At 41.2% G+C, this 14921-nt stretch overlaps 1 protein-coding gene across 2 annotated transcripts; it reads left to right on the forward strand.

The window, feature by feature from the left end:
* The first annotated feature begins 3507 nt into the window (after positions 1–3507).
* On the forward strand, positions 3508–6557 carry rprma (reprimo, TP53 dependent G2 arrest mediator candidate a). Of its 2 annotated transcripts, none has more exons than XM_055870729.1 (2): positions 3508–4169; positions 5663–6557. In XM_055870729.1, exon 1 carries the CDS (start codon positions 3749–3751, stop codon positions 4058–4060), a length of 312 nt encoding a protein of 103 aa, XP_055726704.1. In that variant the 5' UTR covers positions 3508–3748; the 3' UTR covers positions 4061–4169; positions 5663–6557. The 2 variants fall into 2 exon arrangements, 1 of the variants encoding a protein (XP_055726704.1); XR_008753539.1 differs by having other exon boundaries at positions 3940–4030.
* Positions 6558–14921: the final 8364 nt, after the last annotated feature.

Below are 14921 nucleotides of genomic sequence, written 5' to 3' on the forward strand. Positions count from 1 at the left end.
TAATAATAATAATAATAATAATTATATGCCAGTTAAACCTAGATAAATATAACACATTTTGTACATTACAAACCAATATTACCCAGAATAATTAATAATTTCTCATTCTGGCCTTGATTATGATCACAACCAAACTGAATTGATACACAGATAATGTGTTGAGTATGCCAGCTTTGCAACCTAGACTTTCTTGGCACAGCTCTGTTCACAAACAGTGGTGTCACTTTTCTACATCAAATAGTATAAAACACTGCCATCTGCTGATAATTTACCGGTAGTTGCGAACCAGGGAGGGCCAGAGGTGTAGCCTAAAATATGCCTAATATTGTTCATGTCTATTATCCCAATAATGAAACATTTTGTAATCTTTCAGCTTCCGAAACGCATTACATTTATAAGTATTTTCAAAGTTAGGCATTCATATCAATACAGCAAATGTACAGTAGGCTAGGTCTTAGAGCTATAGTTCTGTCCAAACATTGGGCATAATAATAATTTAAAAGATATGCATAGTTCAGACCAGAATTGTCCCTTTGCCCAAGAACACCAAGGTAACCTGCCTAAATGGCTGCCGAACCGTAGCACTCACGTCTGTAGCCACCATTGTCCCAGAAACCCTAGACCCACTCCAATTTGCATACTGCCCCAACAGATTCACAGATGACGCAATCTCTATTGCACTCCATACTGCACTTTCCCACCTGGACAAAAGGAACACCTACTTGAGAATTCTATTCATTGACTACAGCTCAGCGTTCAACACCATAGTGCCGTCAAAGCTCATCACTAAGCTATGGACCCTGGGACTAAACACCTCCCTCTGCAACTGGATCCCGGACTTCCTGACGGACCGCCCCCCAGGGTAAGGGTAGGTAACAACACATCTGCTACACTGATCCTCAACACGGGGTCCCCTCAGGGGTGTGTGCTCAGTCCCCTCCTGTACTCCCTGTTCACACATGACTGCATGGCCACGCACGACTCCAACACCATCATTAAGTTTGCTGACGACACAACTGTGGTAGGCCTGATCACCAACAACAATGAGACAGCCTACAGGGAAGAGGTCAGAGACCTGGCAGTGTGGTGCCAGGATAATAACCTCTCCCTCAACGTGATCAAGACAAATGAGATGATCGTGGACTACAGGAAAAGGAGGGCAGAGCGCGGCCCCATTCTCATCGACAGGGCTGTAGTGGGGCAGGTTGAGAGCTTCAAGTTCCTTGGTGTCCACATCACCAGCGAACTATCATGGTCCAAACACACCAAGACAGTCATGAAGAGGGCACGACAAAGCCTATTCCCCCTCAGGAGACTGAAAGGATCCTCAGACCCTCAAAAAGTTCCACAGCTGCACCATCGTGAGCATCCTGACTGGTTGCATCACCGCCTGCTATGGCAACTGCTCGGCCTCCAGCCACAAGGCACTACAGATGGTAGTACGTACAGCCCAGTACATCACTGGGGCCAAGCTTCCTGCCCTCCAGGATTTTTTTTTTTTTTTTTTTTTTTTTTTTTTTGCAGAAGCTCTTATCCAGAGCGACTTACAGTAGAGTGCATACATTTTATTACATTTACATACTGAGACAAGGATATCCCTACCGGCCAAACCCTCCCTAACCCAGACGACGCTATGCCAATTGTGCGACGCCCCACAGACCTCCCGGTTGCGGCCGGCTGCTACAGAGCCTGAGCGTGAACCCAGAGACTCTGGTGGCACAGCTAGCACTGCGATGCAGTGCCCTAGACCACTGCGCCACCCGGGAGACCTCTATACCAGGCGATGTCAGAAGAAGGCCCTAAAAATTGCCAAAGACTCCAGCCACCCTAGACATAGACAGTTCTCTCTGCTACTGCATGGCAAGTGGTACTGGAGCGCCAAGTCTAGGTCCAAAAGGCTTCTTAACAGCTTCTGCCCCCCGTAGGACTCCTGAACAGCTGGTCAGGTGGCTGCCCGGACTATCTGCCCCCCCTCTCTTTTTATTTTATTTTTATTTTGCAAAGTAACTTTACCTACATGTATGTGTTGCCTCGACTGGTCTGTGCCCCCGCACATTGACTCTGTGCCAGTGCCCCCTGTATATGGCCTCTTTACTGTTATTTTATTGTTGCTCTTTAATTATTTGTTATTTTTCTATTTGCTTCTTTTTATTCTTTTTTTACATCAGTTTATTTTAGTAAATACTTTTTTAACACTTATTTTTCTTAAACTGCATTGTTGGTTAAGGGGTTGTAAGTAAGAATTTCACTGCAAGGTCTATACCCCGCTACACCTGTTGTATTCGGTGCATGTGACAAATAACATTTGATCATATGATCGGCTATGAAAAGCCAACTGACATTTACTCCTGAGGTGCTGACTTGCTGCACCCTCGACAACTACTGTGATTATTATTATTTGACCCTGCTGGTCATTTATGAACGTTTGAACATCTTGGCCATGTTCTGTTATAATCTCCACCTGGCACAGCCAGAAGAGGACTGGCCACCCCTCATAGCCTGGTTCCTCTCTAGGTTTCTTCCTAGGTTCTGGCCTTTCTCGGGAGTTTTTCCTAGACACCGTGCTTCTACACCTGCATTGCTTGCTGTTTGGGGTTTTAGGCTGGGTTTCTGTACAGCACTTTGAGATATCAGCTGATGTAAGAAGGGCTATATAAATACATTTGATTTGATTGATTTGATTTTGAATTGATGCGTTTGGATGTAATTGGAAAACGAAAATGCATGCATGTAATCCTTAAATGATTTATAAATAAATGATTTACATTTATACATTTACTTCAGTATTGTTAGATATTCTACATGACATCCACTAGATGTCAATAAAAGTATTGATTATAACGTGCACTTGATTTAGCTTGCCAGAAGTGCAGGGACGACAGAGTTTGGCCTTCACGTCGATTAGGACCAATGGAATGATTCCGAAATAAAAGCAACAACCCTGACTACCCGACGCGTCATGCGAACTAGTTTAAGCACATTGTACCCACATCTGAAATTAGAGTTTAAGAATGCGGGTTCGACAGTGGTAAAGACTGTGATGGTAGGCTACAATAAATATTTGCTCAACTACATTATACAAAATCAAAGCGCTATTGGAAATGTAATCCAATGTTTCACGTTTTCACCGAATTGCATGTCTTTTTCCCATTAATGGAATGGATGGAATGGGCAGTCGCATGGGCTCCCGAGTGCCGCAGTGGTGTAAGGCACTGCATCTCAGTGGTGTCACTACAGTCCCTGGTTCGAATCCAGGCTGTATCACATCCAGCCGTGATTGTGCGGCCCACAATTGGCCTAGCGTCGTCCGGGATAGGCCCTCATTGTAAATAAGAATTTGTTCTTAACTGACTTGCCTAGTTAATTTTAATTTTTTTATAAATGGTTTTCAGCCATACAATTACGCATGGTTCATGCTCATGGCGGCGCTATTGCTGTATGCTCTTGGAAAACAGCAGTCTCCTGTGCTTTCTGAAATGGTTTCACCCAACCAGGTATAATAACCACGGGTTGCTGTAAGTAACATCATAAATGCACTGAGGCTGTGAAGAGGGAACTTGGAAACGTCAAGTAATGCGACGCCAAAGCAGACTGATAGACACCAGAACAAATATAGTCCTACCTGATTTAAAGGTGTTTACTCACTAAGCATCTTTTTCTGCAGTTGTGGGGAATTTCTCTGGATTTTTTTTATCAAGTGCTCTTTTGGCTCTTTTTTGTTGTGCCAACTGAACATTGAAAAGTGGAGATGAATTCTACCGCTTTCAATCAAACGGACAGTGCAGGACTTTTCAACAAGACTGAAGATATATTTTGTTGTAACTTTTCATCGGTGGTGACTGATAATGGCTTCGTGGCGGCGACTCCGGATGAGAGAAGTCTCTTTCTCATGAGAGTTGTCCAGATAGCAGTTATGTGCGTGTTATCGCTCACGGTGGTTTTCGGTATATTCTTTTTGGGCTGCAATCTTCTCATCAAGTCAGAGGGAATGATCAACTTTTTGGTGACGGACAGAAGACCATCCAAAGAGGTAGAAGCAGTCATTGTTGGTGCATATTAGTAGCCTAAAGGGCTCTTTGGGAGACTTTGTCAAAATGACTTGTCCTACCACTGATGCCCAGATGATGAATCCACTTTTCACCAACAGCAGAGACAGAGATACATGAATGGTCAAGTATCCACATAAGAACCAGTTTCTATTGTTCTGTTCTCGACAGTTGGCGAAAATGTAGGACAGAACAGGCCTATACTTAGACACTGTAGACACGCACATCTCCAATAATTAGCCGAAATTAGCTCTCACTTTTTGACAAACACTCATGTAATTTAATATCTAGACGCTCTCTAATTGTTATAGCCTTTTTGTCAAAGTGACAATCGTGTTTTACTTCAAATACTGTCTCATATTGCTAAAGCAATGGGGATGAATGAATGTTTGAAAAATGCATATTGTATGTTTTTTTTTTGCATACGTGCAAGACAGTATAATGATTTAATCTATGTGCCTAACGCGTTTTCTATTGAAGAATTGTAGATAATGAGAGGTTAAATGCATGAACGTTGGAGATATAACAATACAACAACAACTCTAGTTTTGTTTATTGGAATAAATGAATCCCCTAATTATGTTCAAGATTTTTTCCTTTTGATTGAGCATTTCCATCAATCTGTGCTCAGTGTTAATTTGAGAAAATCATGGCTACAGTAGGTCTAGTTGGTAGAGCGTGGCGCTTGTATTACTAAGGTAGTGGGTTCGGTTCCCGGGACCACCTATTCGTAAAATGTAGGCATGCAGGCAAAGTTGGATAAAAGCATCTGACAAATTGTATTGAGGTCATTCTTTATTACAAAGCCTTTCAAAATATAACAATTCTTCAACACCAATATATAAAAAAATATATATATTTATTACTATCATATCGCAAACTAAACATTTTTATATATTTGTAAGTCGCTCTGGATAAGATTGTCTGCTAAATGACTTAAATGTAAATGTAAATGTTATATATTCTATTCAAATTGTGCAAATGGCATTCATTTGACAGGGCACATTGAAAGAGAGTGTGTGACATTTGCACCTTGTTGTCTTGCAGCCTAATGGTGGACCACTGAAACCAATGTGATGATAAGGGTTGGTTTTTCCACAATTGATGTGTGACGTCCTGGTCCCATTGATCATTCTGGGTTTTAATGGAAACCTGCCTGACTGTGTTTGTTCCATATCAGATGCTCAGGAAATATGTACACTCTAAATGCTGGGTTAAAAAGCAACCCAACTATTCATAGGGTGTAGGATATGCATTATGACCAAAATTAGAATTTAGACCACCATTTGTCTGGGGACCTTAAACATGATCAATTGACAAATGTATGCTGTTAATCCGCTAGGACTTATCATGCTTTGGTCAATTCATTCTCTCTGAAGTGATGGACTGATGTTTTTTTATTACAGTCTTACTGTCTTAGACATAGGCATATATGCACATTATTTACATTCATTATATAAACATACCTTTTTTTGTGTGGTTTAGATGGTTTAAAATACATGTAATTTTACGCACACTATTATTTATTGCACTGCAGTGACTGACATTCTCTCATTTTCTGTCTGCATTATAAAGTTGTTCCTGTATAGACCATTGTGCGGCTTCTCTCCCCTCAGTGAAAGCATCTGTTGTTCTGCTCCTGGCTCACCTCATCTGGGCATCAGCACCACCCCCAGCTCCCCAGGGGGAACCAAACAGCACCTCCACAAAATGATTTGTCTTGTCAACCCAGACCAAGGAGGACGAAGCCACAGTACAATCTGCTGCATTCTGATAGGCCACCTGTGTCCCTGTGCTCCATGGACAGAGTTAAAACTAAAAAAACGACTACAGTTGTTTTACTTCCTCCAAAATCATGCTTCCTGCCTGCCTGGTGGTTGAGGACAAATCAATCTGGCGACCCATCAGAGTTAACTGAATTGCATTTGACATGGCCCATTATGATGTGTTATGATTGATGGACGGCAGCATAGCCTACAGGGTGCGTCTCCGGCCAAAGTCCCCAGCCACTATATATATTAATTACAAATAGGACATTTTGTTTGTTAAATGGTCTTTAAAACTAATAATATGTCATTAAGCATTTTATGGGCAGTCATTACAGAGAAATTCATGATATTGCCATTTTCCCTAGATAAAATCCTCTAAGCACAAAAGTGTTAAAAGTATCTCATACATAAGTGTCAATTTGGTTGAATGTGAGTATGCATTCAACACTATACTCTGAGTAACTCAATGAAGTTAACTCAATGAAGTGTTACCCATTAGTTGAAATGGTCAGACAGTAGTCATATAGAGATGGATGATTAGATTACCCTGAATAAATTTGTGGTAGACTATGAGTTGTGAAAACTGACCTAACCTAAACTATGTTTAGCATCATCCAGTTATTAAAGCGGATTTAAGATTGTATCATTTTTGTTACTTTCATCGAAGCATCTTCTCTCTTCCTGTATTTAATTGTATTGTATTCTAATTATTTATTGCATTATTAAACATTTATTTCATTTATTTGAATGATTGCAATACTTGGTAATTTCCTTAATAAATTGGGGCGAATGCATCTGTAACTTGTAGGGCTGAGAATAGGTAAGGTACTGGCTCAACAGACAGGGTTGATTAAAGAAAAGGCAGCTGTAGTACGCCACACCTATTTATAACTGCCTTTGAAAGTGTGTGTGTGTGTGTGTGTGTGTGTGTGTGTGTGTGTGTGTGTGTGTGTGTGTGTGTGTAAAGCTCCCACTGAATAACTAATTGGTGAGGAGCCACATTCAAATTGTAGATCATGAGTCATGAGAAAAATATAATTAAATGGGAAAACGGCAATTACCGGGTGCCGGTTTCGATTGAATAGTGCCCCTGCTATACTTGACTTTCCACTAAAGAAACTAAAAGCACACCTAGACGTTTACTTACTTGCTTAAGGTAGTCCATTGCTTTTGATAATACGTTCCACTTCTGCCTATTAACGAGTCTTAGTGTGGCTTTATAGTCCAATCCTTGAATTAACCGCATCTCACACGGGCATGCGTGCACACTCTCTCTCTGACACACACACACACACACATACAGTCTTGTATAACTAACATTGTGGGGACACACAATTCAGTCCCATTCAAATCCTATTTTCCCTAACCCTAAACTTAACCCTAACCCTAAGCCTAGCTCCTAACCCTAAAACTAACCCTAAACCTAATTCTAACCTTAACCTTAAACCCCCTAGAAAATAGCATTTGACCTTGTGGGGACTAACAAAATGTCCCCAGTTGATCACATTTGTTTGTTTACTATAATAGTATAGTTAAACACATCCACACACACACACACACACACGTGCACACACACACACACACCATTTTAGAGGAGCCTCATTCCTCCAACAAAAAAACATAATCATGCAGCAACTTTGTTGAGATGTCTAATTTAGATCACAATAGTAGGCTGTATGTTTTTCTGGACATAATACTGAACCTCCCCTTCAGCGCAGTGTGATTGTTTCATTAACGAGTTGCTGTGAATCGCTCGCAGGAGAATGTTGTGGAGCTGTTTAATATCCAGCAGAGAACAATTGTCAGTCTGCTGAAGCACCACTGTAATGATGTCGCTGAGCTAGTGGGGGGGATCTCACACTGTGATGCAGACGCTCTGTAGTACTAGACTTTTGCCGACGCGTTTGATGATTTCATTCACAAGGACTGATTCAGGCTAGAAATGCAACTCATAATTGTAATGTGTTTGGGGACAATTCAGAATTATAGGGTGGTGGTGATCATCATTAACAGGAGGATAGTAGCTACAGATAATCATACTGAGTATTGGTTGTCTTGTAGATCACAATTTGATGAAATGACATGTTGAATTGTTACAGCTATACTCTGGAGTACAGCAATACTCTGGAGCATGGCATGAGAGCATCCCATCTCATCCTGAATCTCTGACCGTTTTCTGTTTCAAGATAGTGGTTTATGGAGGATCTGATGGTATACACAGAGCAAAAATGTCGAATCCGTGCACATTAAGGATTCTTGCTTCACGGCCTGACTGTCTGTCAAAAAAACATTGCCACGAGGAATTGCAGCGATATGAATCAATGACTGACGCCTTTACACCCAGAAACAGTGAATCCCCAGTCTGGTTTCAGAGAGCTATTTATAGCCCATGATGTTGTACATCAAATCACCAAAGTGCCCCTCCCAGGCCCTAATGTGCAGCTGCTGCTGCTGTATGTGTCCCAAATGGCACCATATTCCCTACTGTACATACTGGGCCCTGTACAGTATACAGTATAGGGCAGGGGTATTCAACTCTTAACCTACGATGTCTGGAGCCAGGTGTAATCTCTGTTCTACCCGATAATTAATTGCACCCAACTGGTGTCCCACGTCTAAACCAGTCCCTGATGAGAGGTGAACAATGAGAAAAGCAGTGGAACTGGCTTCGAGGTTCAGAGTTAAATTTGAGGGGAATAGGGAGCCGTTTGGGACGCAGCCAATGACTAGTGTTGAGGGACAGGGCATCTCCAGGGTGTTGATTATGGCAATAAAAAGGCCTCAGGTCTGAGCCTGCAATAGACCTGCTGATTGGTGCAGAGCTCTGATGATTGGTGGAGGTAGTCAATGATCTTGATCGCCACTGACAGCTCCAAATTGCGGCAAGACAGACACAATCATCACCCCTGTTCACTCCCTCCACCTAATTGGCACTGCATCCCCTTCTCCCACTACTCCAAAAGGCCATATCATGAGTCTGAGTCAAAGAGAGAAACACACAGAGACTCCTGTCACACGGAGACAAGGTAGTGAGTCTAAAATAAGCACTGGGTAATGTCTCCTTGCCTCCTTGCGTAATGATTCACCAACATCAGTAATTGTGGGATTCAAGCGACGGTGACAAATCCCTTTGGACTGGTTTTGGGGCAATTCCATTATATCTCATCTCAGCTGGGTGCCAGCGATGGGAGGATTGTTTCCCACTGAAATATCAAAGGGATTAAAGTGTGTGTAACTTCTTGGTCTTAGGTGTCACAAAATTAGAAAAATGAAATTGACTAGTGTAGAATATTGAAAATAATGCATTTCACCCATGGAAGCATTCAAAAGAAAAATACTGTAGCCTACTGAAGTTTATAGATACGTGATTGCACTTCATGTAGATTTTTGCTGAGCTATACAGACACCCTTTTCAAGTCAGTTTCACAGACACAGATCAAGCCTAGTCCTCAGACTCAAAATAATTTCCAATGGACTTGATCTGTGTCTGGGAAACCGCCCTCAAGCATAGCCACGGGAAGTAAGGGTGCCAAGTGTGCTGCAGCACCCCCTGAAAAATCAGCACCCTCCAAAACATTCTCAGCACCCACCCTCCCCCCAATTTACAGTGAGTACTATGCAGTACACCACCCATTCCTCACTATATCACACACAGCAATCAGTGCATGTTGCTTTAAAAGTCTGTTCTATTATGTCAATGTGATATTGATCTTGAAATCCATTTCAATTCTAGAGTAAGAGTGTTTGTGGGTGTATCGATCTCATGATGATCATCCAACTCTGTGCCAGTCAGTGTTCACTTTTATCATAAACTCATCACAGAGAATGAACTATTGTTAGATTATACTACTCTTGCTTTGAGATAAACACTTCTACATAGTAATTCCTTTTCCGGACATAACTTTGAGCACAGCTGGCAGTATGAGAGGACCTACAGCCTCTTCGCTTGCTGATCTTCAGCTAAACTTTCAAAACCCCTTTTTGAACGCTACATCGAGGTCACCCAGTTGATTGAATGCATAGCAGTGTTTATTCTGTCACTAATGTGTTTATAGTTGATAGTTTGTAGGGAACACCGGAGCACTGTTTACGCATAGTCTACTTCTACAGATTTTCCATGACGTTCATAATACGTCTATAAAATCCTCCAGTCCTCCCCATTTTAAAGTGACACACCTTAACCTACACAAAACGTCCTCTCTCGTGATTACATCAACTCGCATTCATAGTAACATGTATACTGTGGTGGCTATTATAAAAATAAATGAATAATCATTTTACAGATCTAGAGTTACACAACAGAACAATGATTGAACAGAAAAGCTTCGGTTTGCAATCCCTTTTGGGTTTTTGCCAACAGTAGCGGCGGCATCAATAATAAATAGTGTGACTGAGGAAATCCTCATCAAACAACAAGGTGTTTAATAGAAATGTGCATTATTTATCCATGGCTTGTTTCAGTGCACATGATCATCGTCTTTCTACCGTTTATACATTCGCTCATTTATATTTGATCACTTGTGTTGTCCAACACCTAAGAAGCGTAGTGGGTCCAACATTATTGGCGCCCTTGATAAAGATAAGTAAAAAATCATGTATAAAATTAATAATACAAATACTGAGCAATGTTTTTATTTTGTTATTTTTTAAGGAGTAAATCAGCTTTAATATTGTAGATAGATTGTAGCTTCCATCAATGTAATTGTCTGCATAACTTCCAATCCCCATATATTTTTTTGCAAATCTATATATATATATATTTGCAAAAATATATATATTTTTCAGTCAATACGGAACATTTCCATAACTTTGAAAGTTTCTTAAATTGCATTCGCTAAAACCATCAAGCGCTATGATGAAACTGGCTCTCATGAGGACTGCCACAGGAATGGAAGTCCCAGAGTTACCTCTTCTGCAGAGGGTAAGTTCCTTAGAGTTACCAGCCTCAGAATTTGCAGCCCAAATAAATGCTTCACAAAGCTCAAGTAACAGACACATCTCAACATCAACCGTTTAGAAGAGAATGTTTGAATCAGGCCTTCATGGTTGAATTACTGCAAAGAAACCACTACTAAAGGACACCAATAATAAGAAGAGACTTGCTTGTGCCAAGAAACACGAGCAATGGACATTAGACTGGTGGAAATGTGTCCTTTGGTCTGGAGTCCAAATTGGAGATTTTTGGTTCCAACCGCTGTGTCTTTGTGAGACGCGGTGTGGGTGAACGGATGATCTCTGCATGTGTATTTCCCACCGTAAGCATGTAGGAGGAGGTGTTATGGTGTGGGGATGCTTTGCTGGTGACACTGTCTGTGATTTATTTAGAATTCAAGGCACGCTTAACCAGCATGGCTACCCCAGCATTCTGCAGTGATACGCCATACCATCTGGTTTGGGCTTAATGGAACTATCATTTGTTTTTAAACAGGACAATGACCCAACACACCTCCAGGCTGTGTAAGGGCTATTTAACCAAGAAGGAGAGTGATAGAGTGCTGCATCAGATGACCAGCCACAATCCATCGACCTCAATCAAATTGAAATGGTTTGGGATGAGTCGGACCGCAGAGTGAAGGAAAAGCAGCCAATAAGTGCTCCACATATGTGGGAACTCCTTGGAAAAGCATTCCTGGGGAAGCTGGTTGAGAGAATGCCAAGAGTGTGCAAAGCTGTCCTCAAGGCAAAGGGTGGCTATTTAAAGAATCTACATTTTTTGGTTACTACATGATTCCATGTGTTATTTAATAGTTTTTTGATGTCTACAATGTAGAAAATAGTAGAAATAAAGAAAAACCCTTGATTGAGTAGGTGTTCTAAAGCTTTTGACTGGTAGTGTACATATATATATATATACACATTATACAGTATATCACAAAAGTGAGTACACCCCTCACATTTTTGTAAATATTTGAGTATATCTTTTCATGTGATAACACTGAAGAAATGACACTTTGCTACAATGTAAAGTAGTGAGTGTATAGCTTGTATAACAGTGTACATTTGCTGTCCCCTCAAAATAACTCGACACACAGCCATTAATGTCTAAACCGCTGGCAACAAAAGTGAGTACACCCCTAAGTGAAAATGTCCAAATTGGGCCCAATTAGCCATTTTCCCTCCCCGGTGTCATGTGACTTGTTAGTGTTACAAGGTCTCAGGTGTTAATGGGTAGCAGGTGTGTTAAATTTGGTGTCATCGCTCTCACACTCCCTCATACTGACTGGTCACTGGAAGTTCAACATGGCACCTCATGGCAAAGAACTTTCTGAGGATCTGAAAAAAAGAATTGTTGCTCTACATAAAGATGGCCTGGGCTATAAGAAGATTGCCAAGACCCTGAAACTGAGCTGCAGCACGGTGGCCAAGACCATACAGCGGTTTAACTGGACAGGTTCCACTCAGAACAGGCCTCGCCATGGTCAACCAAAGAAGTTGAGTGCACGTGCTCAGCGTCATATCCAGAGGTTGTCTTTGGGAAATAGACGTATGAGTGCTGCCAGCATTGCTGCAGAGGTTGAAGGGGTGGGGGGTCAGCCTGTCAGTGCTCAGACCATACGCCGTATACTGCATCAAATTGGTTTGCATGGCTGTCGTCCCAGAAGGAAGCCTCTTCTAAAGATGATGCACAAGAAAGCCCGCAAACAGTTTGCTGAAGACAAGCAGACTAAGGACATGGATTACTGGAACCATGTCCTGTGGTCTGATGAGACCAAGATAAACTTATTTGGTTCAGATGATGTCAAGCGTGTGTGGCGGCAACCAGGTGAGGAGTACAAAGACAAGTGTGTCTTGCCTACAGTCAAGCATGGTGGTGGGAGTGTCATGGTCTGGGGCTGCATGAGTGCTGCCGGCACTGGGGAGCTACAGTTCATTGAGGGAAACATGAATGCCAACATGTACTGTGACATACTGAAGCAGAGCATGATCCCCTGCTTTCAGAGACTGGGCTGCAGAGCAGTATTCCAACATGATAACGACCCCAAACACATCTCCGATACAACCACTGCCTTGCTAATGAAGCTGAGGGTAAAGGTGATGGACTGGCCAAGCATGTCTCCAGACCTAAACCCTATTGAGCATCTGTGGGGCATCCTCAAATGGAAGGTGGAGGAGTGCAAGGTCTCTAACATCCACCAGCTCCGTTTTGTCGTCATGGAGGAGTGGAAGAGGACTCCAGTGGCAACCTGTGAAGCTCTGGTGAACTCCATGCCCAAGAGGGTTAAGGCAGTGCTGGAAAATGATGGTGGCCACACAAAATATTGACACTTTGGGCCCAATTTGGACATTTTCACTTAGGGGTGTACTCACTTTTGTTGCCAGCGGTTTAGACATTAATGGCTGTGTGTTGAGTTATTTTGAGGGGACAGCAAATTTACACTGTTATACGAGCTGTACACTCACTACTTTACATTGAAGCAAAGTGTCATTTCTTCAGTGTTGTCACATGAAAAGATATACTCAAATATTTACAAAAATGTGAGGGGTGTACTCACTTTTGTGATATACTGTATATATATTATATATATAATGTCTACAATGTAGAAAATAGTAGAAATAAAGAAAAACCCTTGATTGAGTAGGTGTTCTAAAGCTTTTGACTGGTAGTGTACATATATATATATATACACATTATATATATATATATATATATATATATATATATATATACACTGCTCAAAAAAATAAAGGGAACACTTAAACAACACAACGTAACTCCAAGTCAATCACACTTCTGTGAAATCAAACTGTCCACTTAGGAAGCAACACTGATTGACAATAAATTTCACATGCTGTTGTGCAAATGGAATAGACAAAAGGTGGAAATTATAGGCAATTAGCAAGACACCCCCAATAAAGGAGTGATTCTGCAGGTGGTGACCACAGACCACTTCTCAGTTCCTATGCTTCCTGGCTGATGTTTTGGTCACTTTTGAATGCTGACGGTGCTCTCACTCTAGTGGTAGCATGAGACGGAGTCTACAACCCACACAAGAGGCTCAGGTAGTGCAGCTCATCCAGGATGGCACATCAATGCGAGCTGTGGCAAGAAGGTTTGCTGTGTCTGTCAGCGTAGTGTCCAGAGCATGGAGGCGCTACCAGGAGACAGGCCAGTACATCAGGAGACGTGGAGGTTTGTATAATAAGTTTTGAATCCATGGTCATTTTGCGTATCAGTTCATAAACAATGTGCCATGGAATCAGTACTGTATTTCAAAAATCTCTTCCCAACTATTTTTTTTTAGCTATATTGTACGCAACATTTTTTGGGACAAATATATTATTTTTTACTAATACATTTGCTCAGAGAAGGGGGGAGGGTGGTGGGGCGCTGTTGGAAACATAATTTTTTGAAAAAAGTTAAACTAAATGTGTTTATATTTGAGTGTAAGCTATAAAAACAAAGAAAGTCGCACACTCCATATATATAACCTCCCAATAACTTATTTGGTAAAAAAACAAACGTTTCAGCATCACTGTGTCTTCTTCAGGGTAATGTCATGAATGTTGAACCAGGTTATGTAGACAAACTGTGCAATTAACTAATTAATTATTATTAATTATTAATACTATTAATTAATGTTGTGTTTTATTCTTTGGTTTAGTTTTAAGCAATTCCTCTGTTGGTTTTTGAGATATTTTCATCATCGCAGCATCAAGAGTTTTGTCCTTGTAGCCTCTCATTTTGAATTTATCTGTCATTTTCTTAGCATTTGTCAAAATCTGACTGGTGGCCACAGATTTGTTTAACCCTGCATAACTGGCTATATGGTAGACCATTCTTGAGGGGAAGGGGATGAATACTATGCTCATGTAGCAGGGTATTGCTGTCTGTGGGCTTTGTGTATAAGTCTGTATGTAATGCGTCATTCTCTTTGATAATCCATAAGTCCATTTATTTCTCTCATCAGTCTGCATGGTGAATTTGAGACATTCAGAGCTCTCCTTTAGTAGAGTTTGGATTTCATTTCGTTCCTGCTGACTTCCTTCCCAGAGCACAAAGACATCATCTATGTACATTTATTAAGCTGTTATTGTAAATAAGAATGTGTTCTTAACTGACTTGCCTAGTTAAATAAATAAATTGGTCTGCTAATAAAAGTCCAGT

The sequence above is a fragment of the Salvelinus fontinalis genome, chromosome 19 (genome assembly GCF_029448725.1).
Source record: "Salvelinus fontinalis isolate EN_2023a chromosome 19, ASM2944872v1, whole genome shotgun sequence".
Taxonomy (NCBI): Eukaryota; Metazoa; Chordata; class Actinopteri; order Salmoniformes; family Salmonidae; genus Salvelinus; species Salvelinus fontinalis.